The 22,330-nt window shown below is 49.6% G+C and overlaps 1 protein-coding gene across 2 annotated transcripts in view; it reads right to left on the bottom strand.

Moving 5' to 3' along the window:
• Nucleotides 1-2,207: 2,207 nt before the first annotated feature.
• Nucleotides 2,208-22,330, bottom strand: part of ICA1 (islet cell autoantigen 1) — a 65,085-nt gene continuing 44,962 nt past the window's right edge. For both annotated transcript variants that reach the window (XM_083144826.1, XM_083144827.1), the window contains exons 9-15: nucleotides 13,104-13,195; nucleotides 10,879-10,931; nucleotides 10,579-10,614; nucleotides 10,434-10,493; nucleotides 8,047-8,334; nucleotides 6,247-6,339; nucleotides 2,208-3,322 (exon numbers count right to left, since the gene is read on the bottom strand). In XM_083144826.1, the coding sequence (XP_083000952.1) occupies nucleotides 3,201-3,322; nucleotides 6,247-6,339; nucleotides 8,047-8,334; nucleotides 10,434-10,493; nucleotides 10,579-10,614; nucleotides 10,879-10,931; nucleotides 13,104-13,195 (744 nt within the window). In that variant the 3' untranslated portion in view covers nucleotides 2,208-3,200. The remainder of the gene's footprint in view (nucleotides 3,323-6,246; nucleotides 6,340-8,046; nucleotides 8,335-10,433; nucleotides 10,494-10,578; nucleotides 10,615-10,878; nucleotides 10,932-13,103; nucleotides 13,196-22,330) is intronic.

The raw sequence follows: 22,330 nt of genomic DNA, 5'->3' as shown, positions 1-22,330 counted from the left end.
TAGGGATCAGGTAGCAGCATGGTTGGCATTGTGGTTTGCATTGCTGCCTCACACCGCTGAGATCATAAGTTAAATTCCTGACAAGGCACCATCAGGGCAGAGTTTATATTTGTTCCCCGTGTTGGTCTGAGTTTCCTTCCGCTCGCCAAAAACATCCTGGTAGGTCAATTCGATTCTGAATGTCAAAAAATACAACGTATGTGTGTGCATGTGATAGGTAAGATAGATTGTAAGCTCCACTGATGCAGGGACTGATCCTCTGTACCAGTGGCGTAAGTTTATCCATGATGCCCAGAAGCAAGAAAAAAGTTGGTGCCCCCCATAGATAGATAGCTAGAGAGAAAGAATGACGGGGGCGGGCATCAGGAAAGTGAGGAAATGAGATTGGAGAGCGAGATAGTGTCAAGGATAGATATAATGTCAGGGATAGAAAGTGTGGGGAAAGCGAGAGTGTCAGGAATAGAGAGAGTGGTAAGAGAGAGGGGTCAGGTACAAAGAGAAAGGGGATGAGAGCAGAAGTCAAGCAGAGTTAGTGGGGTCAGGCAAAGAGAAATGGTTGAGAGTGGGGTCAGGCAGAAAGAAAGAAGGGGGTAAGGCAGACAGAGAGATAGAGAGGTGTCAGGCAGAGAGAGAGAGAGAGAGGTGTCAGGCAGAGAGAGAGAGAGGGGTGTCAGGCAGAGAGAAAGAGGGAAGTGTCAGCCAGAGAGAGAGAGAGGGGGGGGTCAGGCAGAGAGAGAGAGGGGGGCGGGATCAGACAAAGAGAGAGAGAGAGAGAGGTGTCAGGCAGAGAGAGAGAGGGAGCTGTCAGACAAAGAGAGAGAGGGTGCTGTCAGGCAGAGAGAGAGAGAGAGGGGGGGGGGTCAGGCAGAGAGAGAGAGAGGGGGGTCAGGCAGAGAGAGAGAGGGGGGGGGGGTCAGGCAGAGAGAGAGAGGGGGGTCAGGCAGAGAGAGGGGCATCATGCAGAGAAAGGGGGGACAGGCAGAGAAAGAGAGGGGTGTCAGGCAGAGAGAGAGGGGGGGTCAGTCAGAGAGAGGGGGGGCTGTTAGAGAGAGGGGTGTCAGGCAGAGAGAGAGGGGTGTCAGGCAGAGAGAAGAGAGATAGAGGTGTCAGGCAGAGAGCGAGGGGGGGGGGGTCAGGCAGAGAGCGAGGGGGGGGAGGTCAGGCAGAGAGGGGGGAGGTCAGGCAGAGAGCGAGGGGGGGTGGGGGTCAGGCAGAGAGCGAGGGGGGGGGGGTGGGTGGGGGTCAGGCAGAGAAATAAGAGTGGTGGGTACCAGCCGGGTGCTGCTACAGTCTGGATGCAGGCACCCAGAACCACAGTGTGAGGTAGGCAGCACCAATGCTATGTGACCGGCACAAGGCCCCACAACGCAGGCTGTTTGGGTGTGAGGTGACGGAGGGATGAGGGGCTGACAGGTACCTTCACCTCGGCTTGCTAGTTACGCTGCAGCTCCCCGGGATTTTGCTGATTGCGCTGCTGCGGTCCGGCTGAGCAGGAGCTTGGAGCTTCCCCACGGACGGTGGCGCTTCTGAGTATGCTTCTCCCTGGGGGGGGGGGGGGGGGGGGGGGGCGGCTGCTGGTGATGGGAGGTTGTCCAGGCTGACACCCGGCCGCGGCGCTGACACCACGCGGGGTGCGCTCTGGGGCGGAGCTAAACTTTTCTGCTGGGGGGGGTGGGTTTCATCCCCTTCGTATCACTTCGCGCAGAGGAGTCTCCTGATCGGCTCCTGTTGGCGGGCTGTTACTTGCTGCCACTTGCTCAGACGGCAGCCAACAATCAGGTTACAAAGGGAGGGGGGGCGCGCGTGGCGCTGCATACTGCCGGGCAGCACCTCAATAAATGAGCATATTTGACATAGGGGGGCAATGGAGTCAGTGCCCCCTTTAAGGCTGGCGCCCGGCGGCAAATGACTCCATTGCCTCCGGGAGTTCCGCCACTGCTCTGTACAACGCTGCAGAATGTGTGCGCGCTATACAAATGATATATAAATGGCTAAATACTCATCTGAGGTGAAGGAACCAAATTACTCCTGAACAGAAAGTGAAAGCAAAATGATCTGTTTCAAACATCCTGTATACGGAGCGAGGGAGCTGTGGAGACAGATCGGAGGTAGAAGCAGATCAGGACTAAGCCCCCATTTAATAGTGGCCCTACCGTGGCAGGACAATATTGTTTATTATGTTATATGGTGCAATAACCACACCGCACTTTGTCAAAAACTTTTATTTCTGTAATAACTGCAGAGATGTTGAGGCTGATGGGATTAATACTCCGCGTAGAAGGCAAATGCGATGCACTCAGATACAGCTCATTCCCATGTAAATGAAGTGTCAAAAATAAGAGTCTGCGATTGGCAGAGATCACTTTGGAAGTGGGGGGGGGGACAAGCCATGGCAAAATATAAATCTGAGCAGTTGCCCCGTACAACCAATCAGCTTTTGTCATGACTCTAGAGCCGGCATGTCAAAACTCTGGCCCTCCCAAAGGCTCCTGTACTGCAGCGGCTTTCTCCCAATGTCGGCAATCATTGCGGTGAACGTCCTTGGAGAATGTCCTCTGCCTATAGCAGGCATGGCCAAACGATGGACCTCCAGCTGTTGTGAAACTACAAGTCCCATCATGCCACAGTTTTGCTATTAAGGAATGCCGAAACTATGGCAAGGCATGCTGGGATGTGTAGTTTCACAACAGCAGGAGGGCCTGCAATACTTGCTCAGATAGGATTACACGGCATAAAGGATTATTATTTACCTGGGGCTGATCAAAAGCAGTGCATGCTGGGTATGTCACCCCATCTACCCCCCCCCCCTTTCAATCATTTTCTCCAACCCCAATAAATTATTCCAAACAGAACAGACAAATCTAATTGAAACAAAACATACAGCGTCGGTTGCAACAGAACAGTTTTGGCATCCAGTTATAGCATGGCCTGTGATTATTACAGTGACCGGTATAAAAATAGCTTCCGAGTATTTCCCTTTAAAATAACTAATTAGAAAGTCCAGCGCATATTGGCAAATGTGGTCACGACTGGAGAAAGGTCTCGGTTCCCCTCTCTTACAGCAAACAAAACCCAGACATTTTATTCCTAGAAAATAAGTGAAATATCAGTGGCACTTGTCGCGCTCCGGACCGCGTCCGGCGCGTGGGACGAAGGTTCTTCCCAGTGGAAACAGTTCCAGGTCCGGTAACCCGTGTGGGCTATGCGTTAAGAAGTTCATGCTCCTCCCCCGTTCTCCCCACTGCATCGGGATTGGATAATGGATCCAAGTCGGCAAAGAGGTTGAACCAGGCGCTCTGATCTTTCAGGATTTTTGACGACTCTTTTGGGGGGTGAAAAAAAGAATAATTACAAATGTGTGAAACGCATCGGTTATGTCCTACTGAATACATTTCTGAATACACTGTTGTTGTGGTTCTCAAACTCGGTCCTTGGGACCCCACCCACACAGTTCACCGGACAGGTGCACTCATTACTCATTGACACATTTTAAAAGATCCACGGGTGGAGCTAATTATTTCACTTGATTCTGTAGGAGGAGACCTGCAAAACATGCACTGTGTGAGGTCCTGAGAACCCACTTTGAGAACCTGTGCATTATACTAATAGTAGGATGCTGTAAAAGCATGATCTCTCATAACGCCTGTTTGCTGCAATCAGAGTCCACGTACAGGTGTCCATGCCACCTCCCCGCCAGCCCCCATTGGTCCCCGCCGCAACCCCCCCTAACCCTGCTTGTCTCCCTGAAGTGGGGATGGGCAATGTTTGTGTCCCCCGTCCCCCCCCCCATTCCAGTCATATGGAGTGCCTCTCCGCCCGCGATCACCAGCGGGACACTCTGGCGATCCCCAGCGCTGAACGAGAGGCCCTCCATCTGTATGTACATAGGAAGCAATAGAAAACTCAGATTAAGCCAATGGTTTCCAAACTTGATATCTTGGAGAACATGCAGGGTGCCCTGGGTTTGTGATCTAGGACCACAACAAGTAATTTATGGCCAATGAAAGAGGCAAAACCAGCTGCCAATCATCACACATGTGATCGCACCGTAGTGACTCCTGTCCTTACCTCAGAACCGAACTGAAGTGTCACCTATAAATACAATTGACTTAATTTTTTTTTTCTCCTGAATTTCCCAATGAGTACCTTTTGGCCTAGGGGTGCCATTAAAAACACATTCGGGTACTCTAGGAATTCAAAAAAGTTTGGTACCACTGTATTAAGCAGTAACCGGATAATAAATAATTTAGCCCAGGATCATCTGTAGTATAACAGTGGCTGATGTGGGTGATGCTGCTCCCGGCTGCTGTATTAACTGGACAAGGACCTCAGATCGACACTTTCATTCAAGACCCAAGTGTATCGCTGCTGTCGCACTGTGAGGACTGGTCCCAATGGCTATATTCTTTCACAGCAGCGGCACACGACCATTGGCACTAGTGCCACAGATGGGTACTCTAAGATGTCTTGGGTGGCACCAGTGGTGTCCAGAGGGAGTGGGTACTTTTTTCCAAGGCCCGGGTCTCGCTCCCCCGTTGCAGTGAGCCAGGCAGTTGGGAGAGAGATGACAGGCCGCTGCAGCGCAGCCTCTCTCCCCAGCTCAGCACATGCTGCTCAGTGCTGTGTGCTGGGCTGGGGAGAGAGATAACGTATCAGTGATCAGAGCAGGGGATTTCTCTCTCATCTGAAGCCAGGTAATTTGTCAGACTACACGGGTCATGTATGTCTCTGTCGGTCCATGTATACGGCTATACTGTACACAACTATTCTCACAGCTAGCACAGACCATTACACTACAGCGGTGGTTCCCAACCCTGGTCCTCAAGTACCCCCAACGGTGCACGTTCTCCAGGTCACCCGGCAGGTGCACATATTATCCAGGCACATTTTAAAAGATCCACAGGTGGAGCTAATTATATCACCTGTGATTCTGTGTGGAGACCAGGAAAGGACCAGGGTTGGGAACCAACTACAGGACAGGAGTCTGAGACAAATGTGGGTACTTGTGAGTTATCCGGGCTGCCGATTTTGTCCTTAAGTTTGGTTAACTTAAGGACACCCGACCGACGCGATGCCCACGATTTAGCTCCAAATCGGGGGCATCGCGTCGGTCGTGGCCGTTATAAGGGGCCGCGACGCGATGCCCCCGATTTCCCATAGACAGTAATGTTAAAAGACACGATATCGGGGGCATCGCGTCGGTCGTGGCCGTTATAAGGGGCCGCGACGCGATGCCCACGATTTCCCATAGACAGTAATGTTAAAAGACACGATATCGGGGGCATCGCGTCGGTCGTGGCCGTTATAAGGGGCCGCGACGCGATGCCCACGATTTCCCATAGACAGTAATGTTAAAAGACACGATGGACCCGATTTCCCATAGACAGTAATGTTAAAAGACGCGATGGACCCGATTTCCCATAGACAGCAATGTTAAAATAAAATTACAATGTGAAATTGGGCAATATGTTTTTAAAAAAAATGTTTCATGGCCCCCCACCACCGTTAACGCCACCCCGCTATTGACGCCAACCCGAAGCGTGGCGAGCGCAGCGAGCCCGCGAGGGGCGGCGGTACGCGTCCTCCGACCTTTTCATGCCCTACTATCCACTAGGGCGTGGAGTGAGAATAGAATAGTGTGGCGAGCGCAGCGAGCCCCGCGAGGGGACGCGGACACCTGTGAAGCCTGCAAGGGCACGCGGATACCTGTGAAGGTGTCCGCGTCCGCTCGCCACGCTTCGGGCTCGGTGGCTCGCTGCGCTCGCCACACTATTCTATTCTCACTCCACGCCCTAGTGGATAGTAGGGCATGAAAAGGTCGGAGGACGCGTATCGCCGCCCCTCGCGGGCTCGCTGCGCTCGCCACGCTTCGGGTTGGCGTCAATAGCGGGGTGGCGTTAACGGTGGTGGGGGGCCATGAAACATTTTTTTTAAAAACATATTGGCCAATTTCACATTGTAATTTTATTTTAACATTGCTGTCTATGGGAAATCGGGTCCATCGCGTCTTTTAACATTACTGTCTATGGGAAATCGTGTCGGAAATCGGGTCCATCGCGTCTTTTAACATTACTGTCTATGGGAAATCGTGGGCATCGCGTCGCGGCTCCTTATAACGGCCACGACCGACGCGATGCCCACGATTTCGGGCGCAATGAAAAAATCGGCAGCCCGGATAACTCACAAGTACCCAAATGTGTAATGTAATCACAGGTGAATGGGTGCAGTGTCGCCGCCGGTTCCTACCTTGCTGGGCGGGCTTGTTGATATTTTGATTGAGGTTAGTGGGAGGCGCCGGTAGTGATGAGGAGGATGAGGCCCCGCTGCCGGCCGCCCAGTCTGGAACACAGAATGACACAATGTGAGGACACAGACATATTACACTGGCTGATCTATTGTCTCCGCCTTGTACAGGAGAGATCGGACGTGGCACATGGTGCCCTTCAGTACAGGAAAGGTGTGTGTGCATCTTCATTTCTGTCTATCATTTCCAAACTTAGCAATAACCCTGTTTTATGCCAGACCTCCCAATGATAACCCAATCTACCCGCCTTCCCCCTATGCCAGGTCCCCGATGCATACTCACGTTCTGTATTGTATGCTTAAAGCCAAAGCTTACCATACACCGACTATGTCTTACGTGACCTGGGGGCTGATGTATCAAGCAGTGAAAAGAGTGGAAAACTGGCAACCAATCAGTTTCTATCATTTTATAGAATGTACTTGATAAATGGTATCTGGAAGCTGATTGGATGCTTTGCACAACATCTGCTCGGTACATCTTGCCCATGGTGCATTATCCTGCCGAGAGCAGCCATTGGTGGTGCACAAGTCAGCAACACAAGTCAGGGATAGGCTGCGGCATTTACAATCTGCTCCTATGGTATCACGGGGCCTGTTCTTAGCGACAGAAGTGGTACCTTGCTGACGTGGTCTTCTGCTGCTGTACCCATCGGTGGCACATGCGGCGTTCTCTTCTGTATGCCACTGTTGTAGGACGTGGCTATTTCAGTTATTCTCCTCTGACCGCTCGTTAATAAGGAACTGCTGAGCGATTTATAGATGTTCTTGTATGGTTTTGCACATCACTCTCTAAACTCCGGAGAGGACTGTGTGAAAATCCCTAACAACCTATCTGGCACCAACAAAGTCACTTAGACCACATCTCCCCATTCCAGTGACTGGTCAGAACAACTGAACCTCTTGACCATGTATGCATTTTTTATGCGAGGAGTTGCTGCCCCATGATTGGCTGATTAAATTTATGTTAATGGGCTGGTGCACAGAAACGTGGGTACCGAGCGCATATTTGTGCATGCTGTAAAATGTATTTTTTCATCCTGGATTAACCCATAACATTATTTTTTTGTCCTTTAACCAGAGACTTAAATATATATTTATCAAAGCTTGGAGAGAGATAAAGAACTAATCAAGCAGCACCTAACATATAAAAAAAAGCCTGTAAAGTAACAGTTAGAAGCCGATTGGTTGGTACTATATATCGCCAAACTTCAACCTGTCTCCGTCTTATCACGACACACATCGCATTTATGCAATTATCCAGTCATAATGTCAGAACAGGAAAGGGCATAGACATTTTCTCCCTTTTCCTTCACTAAAGGTGGCCATACACACGCAGATTTATCTTCAGATCTGGCTGGTTGGAACACAAACATGGTTATGGATAAGAGCAAATGACAGTTGACCATTTGCTTGGAAATGCTGGAAAACTGACCAACTGTCACTCATCCATAACCATGTTTTTGTTCCAACCAGCCAGATGTGAAGATAAATCTTACTAGTGTATGGGCACCTTAACACGTGTATAGAATATCTATGTACAATCCCCTCAAAGGCAGGCAGCCATTTTGTAGCTGAATAAACATTCAGCATATTGATTTATTGGAAACGTCAGGACGGAGAAATGTCCTTCGTTCCTCGTGCATAGAGACTGCATTCTCCTTCAATTTGCATCACCTCACAAAATGGCGCCGTGGGCATCTTATGCCCTGATTTTCAAAACAAGTGCCAACCACCGCAACTAACCGAATACTGAAGACTGGAGCAGATTGAAGTCTTGGTCTAATAACTGTGAGGGGAGGAAACCGGATAAGGTATCGGCAGATTTTTGCTCCTGGTTGTCCGTTGATGGGCTTAAGGGCCGGTCATTGATCAGGTGCTCCCCGAACACGTCAGTCCACTCTTTGCCAAGATCTGCGTTGTCCAAGGCGGTCGTGCTTAGGATCTCATTCAGCAGCTGCATTTCATCCTTCTCCAAGGAATCCACATCAGTTGGATCTGCGAATGGATCTGCGAACGGATCCTTCGGGGTGGCTTAAAAAAAGGACAACACAAAGTGTTTATGGCGGTTACAGTAGCCGTATACTCATAAAGGGGAGGCTTTGGGCCACTGCACTCAATTCACAAAAACAGGACAGGATGTAGTGATAATGGTGACAATGAACATGTTGGCATGTTCACAATGTTGACATGTGAAATGCAGATATACTGCACAGATTGTCAGAGAAGGACTAGGCTGCGGGAGGGGAGGTTAGGGTTAGGCTGCAGGAGGGGAGGGTCAGGGCCAGGCTGTGCAGGAGGGGAGGGTCAGGGCCAGGCTGTGCAGGAGGGGAGGGTCAGGGCCAGGCTGTGCAGGAGGGGAGGGTCAGGGCCAGGCTGTGCAGGAGGGGAGGGTCAGGGCCAGGCTGCGCAAGAGGGGAGGGAGGATCATGGCCAGGCTGCGCAGGAGGTGAGGGAGGATCATGGCCAGGCTACGCAGGAGGGGAGGGTCATGGCCAGGCTGCGCAAGAGGGGAGGGAGGATCATGGCCAGGCTGCGCAGGAGGTGAGGGAGGATCATGGCCAGGCTACGCAGGAGGGGAGGGTCATGGCCAGGCTGCGCAGGAGGGGAGGGTCATGGCCAGGCTGCGCAGGAGGGGAGGGTCATGGCCAGGCTGCGCAGGAGGGTCATGGCCAGGCTGCGCAGGAGGGTCAGGGCCAGGCTGCGCAGGAGGGTCAGGGCCAGGCTGCGCAGGAGGGTCAGGGCCAGGCTGCGCAGGAGGGTCAGGGCCAGGCTGCGCAGGAGGGTCAGGGCCAGGCTGCGCAGGAGGTGAGGGAGGATCATGGCCAGGCTACGCAGGAGGGGAGGGTCATGGCCAGGCTGCGCAGGAGGGGAGGGTCATGGCCAGGCTGCGCAGGAGGGGAGGGTCATGGCCAGGCTACGCAGGAGGGTCAGGGCCAGGCTGCGCAGGAGGGTCAGGGCCAGGCTGCGCAGGAGGGTCAGGGCCAGGCTGCGCAGGAGGGGAGGGTCAGGGCCAGGCTGCGCAGGAGGGGAGGGTCAGGGCCAGGCTGTGCAGGAGGGGAGGGTCAGGGCCAGGCTGTGCAGGAGGGGAGGGTCAGGGCCAGGCTGTGCAGGAGGGGAGGGTCAGGTCCAGGCTGCGCAAGAGGGGAGGGAGGATCATGGCCAGGCTGCGCAGGAGGTGAGAGAGGATCATGGCCAGGCTGCGCAGGAGGTGAGGGAGGATCATGGCCAGGCTGCGCAGGAGGGGAGGGTCATGGCCAGGCTGCCCAGGAGGGGAGGGTCATGCCCAGGCTGCGCAGGAGGGTCAGGGCCAGGCTGCGCAGGAGGGGAGGGTCAGGGCCAGGCTGCGCAGGAGGGGAGGGTCAGGGCCAGGCTGCGCAGGAGGGGAGGGTCAGGACCAGGCTGCGCAGGGGGGGGAGGGTCAGGGCCAGGCTGCGCAGGAGGGGAGCGTCAGGGCCAGGCTGTGCAGGAGGGGAGGGTCAGGGTCAGGCTGCGCAGGAGGGGAGGGTCAGGCTGCGCAGGAGGGGAGGGTCAGGCTGCGCAGGAGGGGAGGGTCAGGGCCAGGCTGCGCAGGAGGGGAGGGTCAGGCTGCGCAGGAGGGGAGGGTCAGGCTGCGCAGGAGGGGAGGGTCAGGCTGCGCAGGAGGGGAGGGTCAGGCTGCGCAGGAGGGGAGGGTCAGGGCCAGGCTGCGCAGGAGGGTCAGGCTGCGCAGGAGGGCAGGGTCCTGGCCAGGCTGCGCAGGAGGGGAGGGTCAGGGCCAGACTACCGGACAACCCCCCCCAAATTAGGGACGTTTTGTCAACATTCTAATCACGTCAACTTGATGAACGCATGCATGCTGCTTGTCTACATTACAACCATGTCAACAAAACGTGACTATACATTTCCAACATTGTACAACGACAACATCTCCTCTCCTGGTGTTTACGATTGGTCGGTAAGTTTCTGCCTATAGATACAGAAGCTTGCTACGCATAAGTATTATTGCAGGTTGTCGCTGGCGTGAGATAGCTGCTTACTGCTGAACGGCAGCGTCATTACCCCAGGGAACGCGCCTATTTCTCACGCAGCAACATAACCAGTCCGGCATGAAAACACAGACGGTAAGAGGTTCATAAAGGGGTAAAACTCACCACTCTCCTCGTACAGAAACTTCTCTTCCGGCTTCAGGTCTAACAAGTCGTCCAAGGTACCTAGAAAATAAAGTGCAACATTCTGAGATCGCGCCGAACAAATGGAACCTAAAAATAATACACCATATAAATCATATTTTCTTACCATCAAAGTTGGGCGTGTGGTCATTCTCGGGTTCAGCTTTAAATGAAACATATAAATACAAGAAAGTCATTATTAGAGAGGAGAATAAAGTTTAGGATGCCACACGGTTTACAGGTCAGCAGAGATACAGAAGCCCGTGTCGTCAGATGCTGCCAGCAGAACACCGGAACCGGGCTGGTAAGATGTCCTACTTTCAGGTCATAAACAGCGCACTCTCTCCTTTGCCACGCGTGAACCATGGACTTGCCATCACAAATAACCGCAGCCAAAAGCACATTTTTTAAATGGGATTGGAATTACCTAAAGACGCTGATCCGGCCTCGTTCTGTTGCTGTTCGTCCAGTGAAATCAGCCTGTAAAACAAAAAAGTGGGATTTCTTTCAGTCTTTGCTACTTACTTCAAATTCGATAGAGACTGCAAGTAACTGAGCACCTGGGCAAAACCGTGTTGCAGGTGGGGCCGATGTAACATGTGCAGAGTAACTTAGATTTGGAAGGGGGGTGTCCGAACCTAAATGTAAATTGCAGTGTAAAAATAAAGTGGTTCAGTATGTGTGGGCTACGTGCAAAAGCGGCTAGTATTTACCCTGCATGCAGTAACAATAAAAGTATTTGTTCCCTTTGCATGGCAACATGGATTGTCCTGGTTCTCAGATATTTACTCTTTCTTATGTATTCCCAACTAATGCTTGGTACACATCAGACTATACGTTGTGCCCCCCTGCGGGTGGTACATATGGTCTGATGTGTTCCTGTGATTGCGTTCTCCGGGCAAGTGACTGTTCTGCACATCAGATGTAAGGACCCGGCGGCATGCACCTAGATGCGGCCAATAAACAATATAATACACGGCTGTGCGCTATATCGTTCTGGGTGTACACTGGTCGTCCTGTTGGCCACGATCCTGGTTGTTGTACCCAGCCTTAGAATTAGACCCTAAGGGCAGCATAAAGGTACAATTGTGATTCATTTTTTAGAACCATCACTTTTAGCGATCTGTAGAAATAATTACTGGATCCTAGAAAATGATGGACAGAATAGGTTGCTAAGGGCAACATCGTCTCTTTTCATTTTTAGAAGCTTTAGTAAACCACAATCTACATTTACAATGCTTCATCCGCGAACCAGTAAGTCAATGAGCCCGGGATTGTGGATACGCCTGGCAACGAGCACGGGTTTGTGGATACGCCTGGCAACGAGCACGGGTTTGTGGATACGCCTGGCAACGAGCACGGGTTTGTGGATACGCCTGGCAACGAGCACGGGTTTGTGGATATGCCTGGCAACGAGCACGGGTTTGTGGATACGCCTGGCAGCGAGCACGGGTTTGTGGATACGCCTGGCAGCGAGCACGGGTTTGTGGATACGCCTGGCAACGAGCACGGGTTTGTGGATACGCCTGGCAACGAGCACGGGTTTGTGGATACGCCTGGCAACGAGCACGGGTTTGTGGATACGCCTGGCAACGAGCACGGGTTTGTGGATACGCCTGGCAACGAGCACGGGTTTGTCGATACGCCTGGCAATGAGCACGGGTTTGTAGATACGCCTGACAACGAGCACGGGTTTGTGGATACGCCTGGCAACGAGCACGGGTTTGTGGATACGCCTGGCAACAAGCACGGGTTTGTGGATACGCCTGGCAACGAGCACGGGTTTGTGGATACGCCTGGCAACGAGCACGGGTTTGTGGATACGCCTGGCATTAAGCACGGGTTTGTCGATACGTCTGGCAATGAGCACCGGGAAGCCGCTGATGATATCTTATGGCAAACATGCACCCTGGGAAATGCATCCCATTAGAAGTATTAGCTGATACTCCGGTTTCACTTTTCCACCTCATCTGAGATTGCTAAACTGTTTTGTGGGAGAAAGCCTGAGCCATCGTGCTCAAGCCCTTCGCTCAGCACGGAGAACGGGGCTTAAGTTACCATGTCTCGGCCCAAGGCCTCGATTAAGTGTTCTGGGGCACCAAAACGAAGTTGCGCTTAGAGGTAGGAGGACTCTGGTATACCACAGGAAGAGGCAGCTGGGCCATTATGGGAAGGTACGTTATAAGGCAGGGGGCTTGTACTCTATATAAACTTTGGAGGCCCCATCCAATGGGGATATATGCTCCTGAGATGAATATTAGCCTGGCTTCTCTACAGCTTAAGGCCTACAAGGACTACTAGACACAGAAACAGTTTTTCCCCCAAGCGGCCATCCTAGTCAATTCCTCACTAGCGTAGCCCTCACACATCCCCAACCAAATAGTCAACTAATCAGTCATGCCCCCTCCCTATGTCATGTTGATATGCTGCATATTGTCTTATTGTATGTTCTAATGTAATGTAAGTAATGTAATGTTACGTATTGTCACAGCGAGCGGTCGTTATCGGAAACAAATTCCTGTGTATTATGCATCTTGTATTGATACACCTGGCAAGAAACTGAGCCTGTAATGTACGGTAAGTAGTCTCAGAATCAGTCGCCCGCTTATCGGGCCTCGCTGTATTATTACTTTGTCATTCTGTACTACTTACTGATCCTCATTCTGCTCTTTGGGAAGGTTTTTCTTGGCTTTTGTTCTCTTCTTAGACTGATTGCTGAGCTTGTCCACCGGATCCTGCAAACTCTGCAGAGGAGCGGAGAGTAGTGTTAGTATAGTGCGGATGACAGTAGTTATATAGAATAAGGTTAGTTTAGAAATGGACAGATTGCAGGCAGAGAAGCTGGAGCCCCACACATTAGAAATTATTCATAGAGAGTTCCCCGGTATCAGACCATTTCCTCTACAAGTCTCCATAGAGGATTCTCACAGACTGCCGCCCATTTACTTGGGGACTTTAGAAGATCTGTGCTGGGAATATGCAGCAATGATACCGTCCCAGTATACTAGGGGATGATTTCCAAATGCAACGTGGGGCTTCCGATTGGACTTGCCCACCGCAGGTACACGTGCGCACAGGTCAGTAGGATTCGGAGCACCCAGGGAAAGCTCACACAAGCACAGGGAGAATATGCAAACATCACGCAGAAGCCAGACCCAGACCTGACCCAGGGGCCACTGGGCCGTAACGTTGTAGAACATTTTCTCAATTGATGTAAAAACAGAACTGACCCAAGGTGTCTACTATGGCGACCGGAACAAATGTACTTGTCATAAAGTCACTGTTCTCATTCATTTTATGGGACAGAAAATTTTATCCCCACTGATTTCAATATTATTTAAGATCTGCAGATGGGTAACAATCCCCATTTCGGGCCTGTGATGCGCACGAGCGGCCATTTTTTCGCAGACTGCAACAATCAATGGTGAAGGTTTCTCCTGATGGTCAAGAACCATCGGGAAATTGACGCACAACCCTACAATGTTGTATTAGGTCTATGAGCAGATGGTGTTCCACTACATACATTATATGTGTCCTTGGTGCAACACACTGTTCTCCGCTTCATAATGGTGACCTCTAGTGGGCACATCACACACATCTGCTCCACAGTGCAGAGATCGGTTACGGTGACACAGTGCGTTATCTGGCTCCATCTAAACCACATGTCACCCCCTGACCCCTTCTGGGAACAATGGGGACATTTTCTAACATGGGAGTTCTATTCCACGTGGGATGTTGCTATAGGCAACCAATCAGAATCTACTTCTTATTTATTTAGCATCTGCTAGAAGATTATAGATAGTATCTGATTGGCTGCCCATAGCCAGTGCTATTTTTCAGCAGGAACCAGCAGGAACTCAGTTCCTGAGCTTCTAATTAAATATGACATCATCAGGAACTGGGTTTCTGAACCTGTTCTCGGCCAAAATGTACTTTCATAAGATAAGTTTTATTTTAAAGTCCCCTATGATAACCTTCCTTTCTAAATACAATATACAGTATACATCTGTAGACTAAATCCTATGTTATGCACCAGTATAACGGCCACTAGAGGGCGCAACTGTCTGGATTCAGACAACTAAATTGTTCTCCCCGGGCAAATACTGCAAAAACAGGCATCTCCCACCTGGTGTGTATACCAATCTCCAAATACACATAGTAATGGATGTGATACATCTGCATGCATGGGATTACCACAGCAGCGAGCTGGGCCTACCGGTATTGCTGGGTTTATTCTATTGGAGAAATAGTGCTGTATAAACTCAATTCTTTTTATTATTGTTATTTTCCTCACATTGTGGATGAAGTTATCCGAGGTAATGAGAAGGACTGACCTTTGGCATGTGCACAGCTTCTATTCAGAGAGGCAGAGGGGCTGGGGGCATGGCCAGCAGCTTACATGGTGCTGGCATGTCCCTGTAGCGACAGAAAACAGGGCCCCCTTCTACATAGGCCACGTCTCATTTTCGGCCTCCTCTACCAAATGTTGGGAGGTATGCAATTGCACAACCAGGAGGAGGGCGGGGCTATAGCTGAAAACGGCATCATTTAACCCCTCCCCAAAGACCCGCAGGATTTGTACTCAGTACTGGGGGAGGGGCTTGATGATGTACCACATCATCTCTATATGTGTCTGAGTCTCCGAAACACTGCCATCTGCTGGCAGAGAGTGAAACTACATCTCTTTCTCACACATGCAAAAAAAGAAGGTAGCAGACTAGCTTTCAAAGCTTTTGCTTCTAGCGGGCTTACTAGTATTTTAATCAATCCCTAGTAACATAAGCATGACCAAGAAAATAGTCTGCAAGGTTCTAGGTCTCTAACACCGGCGTGTAGCCAAAAATAAGGAGCGCTCTAATAGGCTTACTGTCCATCAATGATATGCTGCTATCTTGTGTCACAGAGAGAATTCAAGATCCAAGGCCTGATTCAGAGAGGAATCCAAACTTGTATATCACCGATTGCGGTAGGTTTTCCTCAAAAATATTGATTCTGTATAACAAAGAGTAAACCCATCGATGCGTCGTCCCCCAGCAGCCTCTCTCCCCATGGTGTAGTGCAGCGGTGGCCAACCCGCGGCTCTCGAGCCGCATGCGGCTCTTCTCTTTCATTTGTGCGGCTCCCTCCCTTTCATCCTCCCTCCCTTGCCTCCTGCGTCTTGCACTGTGTGCATCACAGTGCGACAGGCCACGGCCGTGATGACCCTCGCATGCGCTTCCACGCTAGACAGTCGTCATAGCGTGACAGTTGTTTAACTGCGTTGCTATGACTACTAACATCACTTCTGGGACGAGGGAACCTTTTTGCTGTCCCCCCGTATGATGATGCAGTGTTTTGATTCCGGCGCCCCACTCTACTTCCGGGACGCCAGCACCGTGTATCCGCTGTGATGGGGGATTAGGTAGCACAGGTTACCTAACCGGATTTACAATTTTTACACATTATGCACAGGTGAGATTTACCATATTTATATGCTCTCTGTACCATTGTTAGGTTGATGCCCTTTGGTAACGGTACTTCATTACCGAAATGGCCTCTCAGGGCTCTACTATGGTTGTATACCATGTTGCTGTCTTTAGCCGTAGATAAGTATTGATCATTGTGCATAATAAATTGTTCATTATTAGTTTTTTTGCTACAAGGGTGTGCTGGCCCTCTTTGTCTGCTGGTGACTGCTTCTTTATTGATTTTTCCTGGCACGGAACCCTGCTATTTACCTTATCTGAGGAGTGTATTCTGTATGTGTATATATATATATATATATACACATATATACATACATACATACCCGGACATCAAGCTTGATGAGATCTTAGTGTCCGCTTCTTATTACTTTATTTACTGCGCTATAAGACCTGTGTGTGCCTCCCAACTTTTGAGTTATATGTATATTTAAAAGTTTAAAATGGGGCGTGGCCTCCTGGGAGCTAGGCCACGCCCATTTTTAATGGTTGTGGCTCTTTGTCTTAACGGAACAAATTTTTTGGCTCTTTGTCTCCGATTGGTTGGCCACCCCTGGTGTAGTGTGTTTGTGTGTAATCTCCCAGGATGCCTTGGTGTCAGGACACAGCACCTGTTCTCTTCTCATTCCCAGAATTCCGAGACATCGCTTTGGCTTCCAGAGCTGGCTCAGAAATCCGCTTATTTAATCAGGACGGGTCGCTGCCGCGATGACAGAAATAGCCGAACAAGGGGAACGAGCTGGAAACTGTCACAATAGCAAACAATATTTCTTCCTGTTGTGCCATTCGCTCGGCGCCCACACACACGCTGGTAATTTGTGATGCTGGAGGCCAGAAATATCTTCTAGGGAAGGGTTCTGTTCAATAACTGCATCAGGTCCTTATACACTACAGTACCGTCACACACACAGCCGGGCATGCATATAGAATCTATATTTATTTATTAACAGTTTCTTATATAGCGCACACATATTCCGCAGCGCCGTACAGAGAATATATGAACATTCACATCCGTCCCTGCCCCAGTGGAGCTTACAATCTATATTCCCTACCACATGTACACGCACACACAGACATTCTAGGGTTAGTTTGTTGGGAGCCATATAACCTACCAGTATACAGTTGTGTTCAAAATTATTCAACCCCCAATGCTGTAAAGAGGTTTAGGGACTATAGTGTACATTTGGAATTGTATTCAGAATGAAATCCTACAAGGACGTTTTAAAGAACAAAATGCAACTAAAATGACATCAATTGTTTATATAACACAGTAGTAAATGTGTATTTTGTGGTTTCTTCATTGCCACAATTATTCAACCCCTTAAAGACTACCACTCTGAAGAAGAGAGGTTAATTCTGGTGTTTTCAATCAGGTATTGAAAACACCTGTGGATGTCACCGAGCACCAATCAAGCATAATAAGCACCAATTAGGCAGCTTTAAAATGACTGTGATACTCAGCTCCTTCTAGACATTTACTGGTGTGGTTACAAACATGGTGAAGTCAAGAGAATGGTCCAGGAAGACAAGAGAAGAGGTGATTTGTCTTCACAGGAAGGGCAATGGCTATAAGAAGATTGCAAAGAAGTTAAACATACCAAGAGACACCATAGGAAGCATCATTCGCAAATTCAAGGCAAAGGGCACTATTGAAATGCTACCTGGTCGTGGAAGAAAGAAGATCCTGACTTCGACTGCTGTGCGCTACCTGAAGCGTAGAGTGGATAAAAGTCCCCGTGTGACTGCTGAGGAACTGAAAAAAGATTTGTCAGATGTGGGTATAGAAGTTTCAGCTCAGACAATAAGGCGCACACTGCGTAATGAAGGTCTCCATGCCAGAACCCCCAGGCGCACCCCCTTGCTGTCTCCCAAGAATAAGAAGAGTCGACTGCAGTATGCCAAAAGTCATGTGGGCAAACCACAAAAGTTGTGGGATAGTGTTCTGTGGACTGATGAAACAAAATTAGAACTGTTTGGGCCCATGGATCAACGCTATGTTTGGAGGAGGAAGAACAAGGCATATGACGAAAAGAACACCTTGCCTACTGTGAAGCATGGCGGAGGGTCAATTATGCTTTGGGGCTGTTTTGCTTCTGCAGGTACAGGGAAGCTTCAGCGTGTACAAGGTACCATGAATTCTCTTCAGTACCAGGAGATATTGGATGAAAATGTGATGCAGTCCGTCACACACCTGAGGCTTGGGAGACGTTGGACCTTTCAACAGGACAATGATCCCAAGCATACCTCCAAGTCCACTAGAGCATGGTTGCAGAGGAAAGGCTGGAACATTTTGGAGTGGCCATCGCAGTCACCAGACTTAAATCCGATTGAGAACCTCTGGTGGGACTTAAAGAAAGCAGTTGCAGTGCGCAAGCCTAAGAATTTGACTGAACTGGAGGCTTTTGCCCATGAAGAATGGGCGAAGATACCCGTAGATCGCTGCAAGACACTTGTGTCAAGCTATGCTTCACGTTTAAAAGCTGTTATAACTGTAAAAGGATGTTGTACTAAGTACTAAGATTGAATGTCACTTGGGGGTTGAATAAAAACTAATAATGATGTGAGCACAGAAAAGACATTTGTGGTTATTTCATTATAAACTTAAGTTTATATTTCTCTGACCTACAAGTGCCTCTTTCATGTAAATGTAAGCAAGATGACTGAATGATCAAAATCAATGTCAAACTGGCCAAAACATTCAATTTCAGTGGGGGTTGAATAATTTTGAAGACAACTGTATATCCCTACCAGACTTGCCACCTCCCTCCAAAACTTTAAACGGGCCCTTAAGAGCTACTTCTTCATCAAATCTAACCAATTCTTGTTATAAAATTATATTAGTGCTCATTTCGACCCCTGCTGTGTCACCCCAGTCTGTCCTCACGAGCACGGCCCTCTCTCCTCATGTGCTTCTCTAAGAATACTGTATATCTTTGTGACTGGTTAAATAGCTTCAGTGTCCGCTACTGCATCTGTTTTTTATTTACCATGTACTTGTCATAACTTGTATTTGTACGGTCAGTCACTGTTCTCTTGCATTTTTGCTCATCTATATATTGTCAGAACCCATGTGGGGCCCTACAAATAAACAATAATAATAATTTTTGGACTGTGAGAGGAAATCGGAGTACCCGGAGGAAACCCACGCAAGCACGGGGAGAATATACAAACTGTGCACAATTAGAGCCATGGTGGGAATGGAACCCATGACCTCAGCGCTGTGAGGAGTAATGTAACCATTACACCATCCGTACTGCCCCGTATATATAACACATGGTGGGGATAGAACCCATGACCTCAGTGCTGTGAGGCAGTAATGTAACCATTACACCATCCGTACTGCCCCGTATATATAACACATTGTGGGAATAGAACCCATGACCTCAGTGCTGTGAGGCAGTAATGCTAACCATTACACCGTCCATGCTGCCCCGTATATATAACACATGGTGGGGATAGAACCCATGACCTCAGTGCTGTGAGGCAGTAATGTAACCATTACACCATCCATACTGCCCCGTATATATAACACATGGTGGGAATAGAGCGCTGTGAGGCAGTAATGCTAACCATTACACCATCCGTACTGCCCCGTATATATAACACATGGTGGGAATAGAACCCATGACCTCAGTGCTGTGAGGCAGTAATGCTATAACCATTACACCGTCCGTACTGCCCCGTATATATAACACATGGTGGGAATAGAGCGCTGTGAGGCAGTAATGCTAACCATTACACCATCCGTACTGCCCCGTATATATAACACATGGTGGGGATAGAACCCATGACCTCAGCGCTGTGAGGCAGTAATGCTAACCATTACACCATCCATACTGCCCCGTATATATAACACATGGTGGGAATAGAGCGCTGTGAGGCAGTAATGCTAACCATTACACCATCCGTACTGCCCCGTATATATAACACATGGTGGGAATAGAACCCATGACCTCAGCGCTGTGAGGCAGTAATGTAACCATTACACCATCCGTGCTGCCCCGTATATATAACACATGGTGGGGATAGAACCCATGACCTCAGTGCTGTGAGGCAGTAATGCTAACCATTACACCATCTGTACTGCCCCGTATATATAACACATGGTGGGGATAGAACCCATGACCTCAGCGCTGTGAGGCAGTAATGCTAACCATTACACCATCCATACTGCCCCGTATATATAACACATGGTGGGAATAGAGCGCTGTGAGGCAGTAATGCTAACCATTACACCATCCGTACTGCCCCGTATATATAACACATGGTGGGAATAGAACCCATGACCTCAGTGCTGTGAGGCAGTAATGCTAACCATTACACCATCCGTACTGCCCTGTATATATAACACATGGTGGGGATAGAACCCATGACCTCAGTGCTGTGAGGCAGTAATGCTAACCATTACACCATCCGTACTGCCAAGTATATATAACACATGGTGGGGATAGAACCCATGACCTTAGCGCTGTGAGGCAGTAATGCTAACCATTACACCATCCGTACTGCCCCGTATATATAACACATGGTGGGGATAGAACCCATGACCTCAGTGCTGTGAGGCAGTAATGCTAACCATTACACCGTCCGTACTGCCCCGTATATATAACACATGGCGGGAATAGAACCCATGACCTCAGCGCTGTGAGGCAGTAATGCTATAACCATTACACCGTCCGTACTGCCCCGTATATATAACACATGGTGGGGATAGAAGCCATGACCTCAGTGCTGTGAGGCAGTAATGCTAACCATTACACCGTCCGTACTGCCCCGTATATATAACCCATGGTGGGAATAGAACCCATGACCTCAGCGCTGTGAGGCAGTAATGCTAACCATTACACCATCCGTACTGCCCCGTATATATAACACATGGTGGGGATAGAACCCATGACCTCAGCGCTGTGAGGCAGTAATGCTATAACCATTACACCATCCGTACTGCCCCGTATATACAACACATGGTGGGGATAGAACCCATGACCTCAGTGCTGTGAGGCAGTAATGCTATAACCATTACACCATCCGAACTGCCCCGTATATATAACACATGGTGGGAATAGAACCCATGACCTCAGCGCTGTGAGGCAGTAATGCTAACCATTACACCGTCCGTACGATTACATATGCAATGAAATTCCTGGGAGTAATGCCGAGACACAGTCGGCCATGCATTTAGATTCATATGTATGCCCGGCTGGGTCTTTGCTGTGCGACCGTCCATTACCCACAGGAATTTCATTTGTACCCCATTTGGGGTAATTTACCCCTGCTCCCTGATTACTGGTTTAAAAGGAAGCATCAGCTAAGTAACTGTAATAGATGGCCTCAATGGACAAAACAATTTACTAGCTGGTAAATGTACAGTAATAGGGTCTGAGATGACGGAGGTACGGGGCTAATTTTAACCCCTTCCCGACATTTGACGTATATATACGTCATGGCCGGGATGTACTTCCCGACACATGACGTATATATACGTCATGACTTTAAACTGTCCCCGCGTCTATAGACGCGGTGACAGTTTAAACATGTCTGCTGTCCCTGCATGCCCAGGGGGGGTGGCGATGCCTCCCCCCCGTCGGCGATCGCTGTGATTGGCTGTTCAATGTGAACAGCCAGTCGCAGCGTTTTCCTGTGTTACCGGCGAATCAGACGCTCGGTAACACAGGTGTCAATCACCGCCGGGTGTGAGGGGGCATGAGGGGGTCACCGGTGATGACCACACCTCACCCCACCTCACCCCACCTGCCCCCAAGGCTGTGATTGGTTCGTCGGACCGACGGACCAATCACAGCCAAGGTGCGTCATTTAAACTAACGGTGAATGCGCTGCAGACGTCATTCCGGTCTGGAATTGCGTGCAGAGCGGTCACCGGCCACTCTGTCATGCTATACATACCTGAACCTTGCCTGATACTTACCTGATCACCGCTGATCACGGCTGGTAGCGTGCTGCCAGCAGCTGGATGCTTCCTGGATCTTGTGACTTCCTGTGTCCTGCTGCTGCAGTGTCATAGAGTCACAGATCGTGAGAGATAGTGACAGAGAGTGATAGAGAGTGCTATATTTTGTGTCTGCTGCACCCCTTTTGTGCTGATCAGTATATCTGTGCTGATCAGCAACTTTTTTTTTTTTATTTTTTTTTTTATATATATACCTGTCAGTTGCACCAAAGGTTGTGCTGCCTGTGCAACTGACTGCTGCCCCCCCTTTTGTGCTGATCAGTTTAAATTAATTAACTGATCAGCAACTTTTTGGGGGTCCAGGTTTTTTTTTTTATATATACCCAGTCAGGTTGCACCCACAGTTGTCTGCCTGCTGCCCCTCACTGCTAATCAGTGTTGCATCACTGATCTGCAGTTTTTTTTTGGGGGGGGGGGTTGCAGTGGGGTTTTGTTTTTACACCCACGTT

Source organism: Crinia signifera, chromosome 5, assembly GCF_055691185.1.
Source record: "Crinia signifera chromosome 5, ASM5569118v1, whole genome shotgun sequence".
Lineage (NCBI taxonomy): Eukaryota > Metazoa > Chordata > Amphibia > Anura > Myobatrachidae > Crinia > Crinia signifera.
This window is presented reverse-complemented; position numbering and strand designations above follow the sequence as displayed.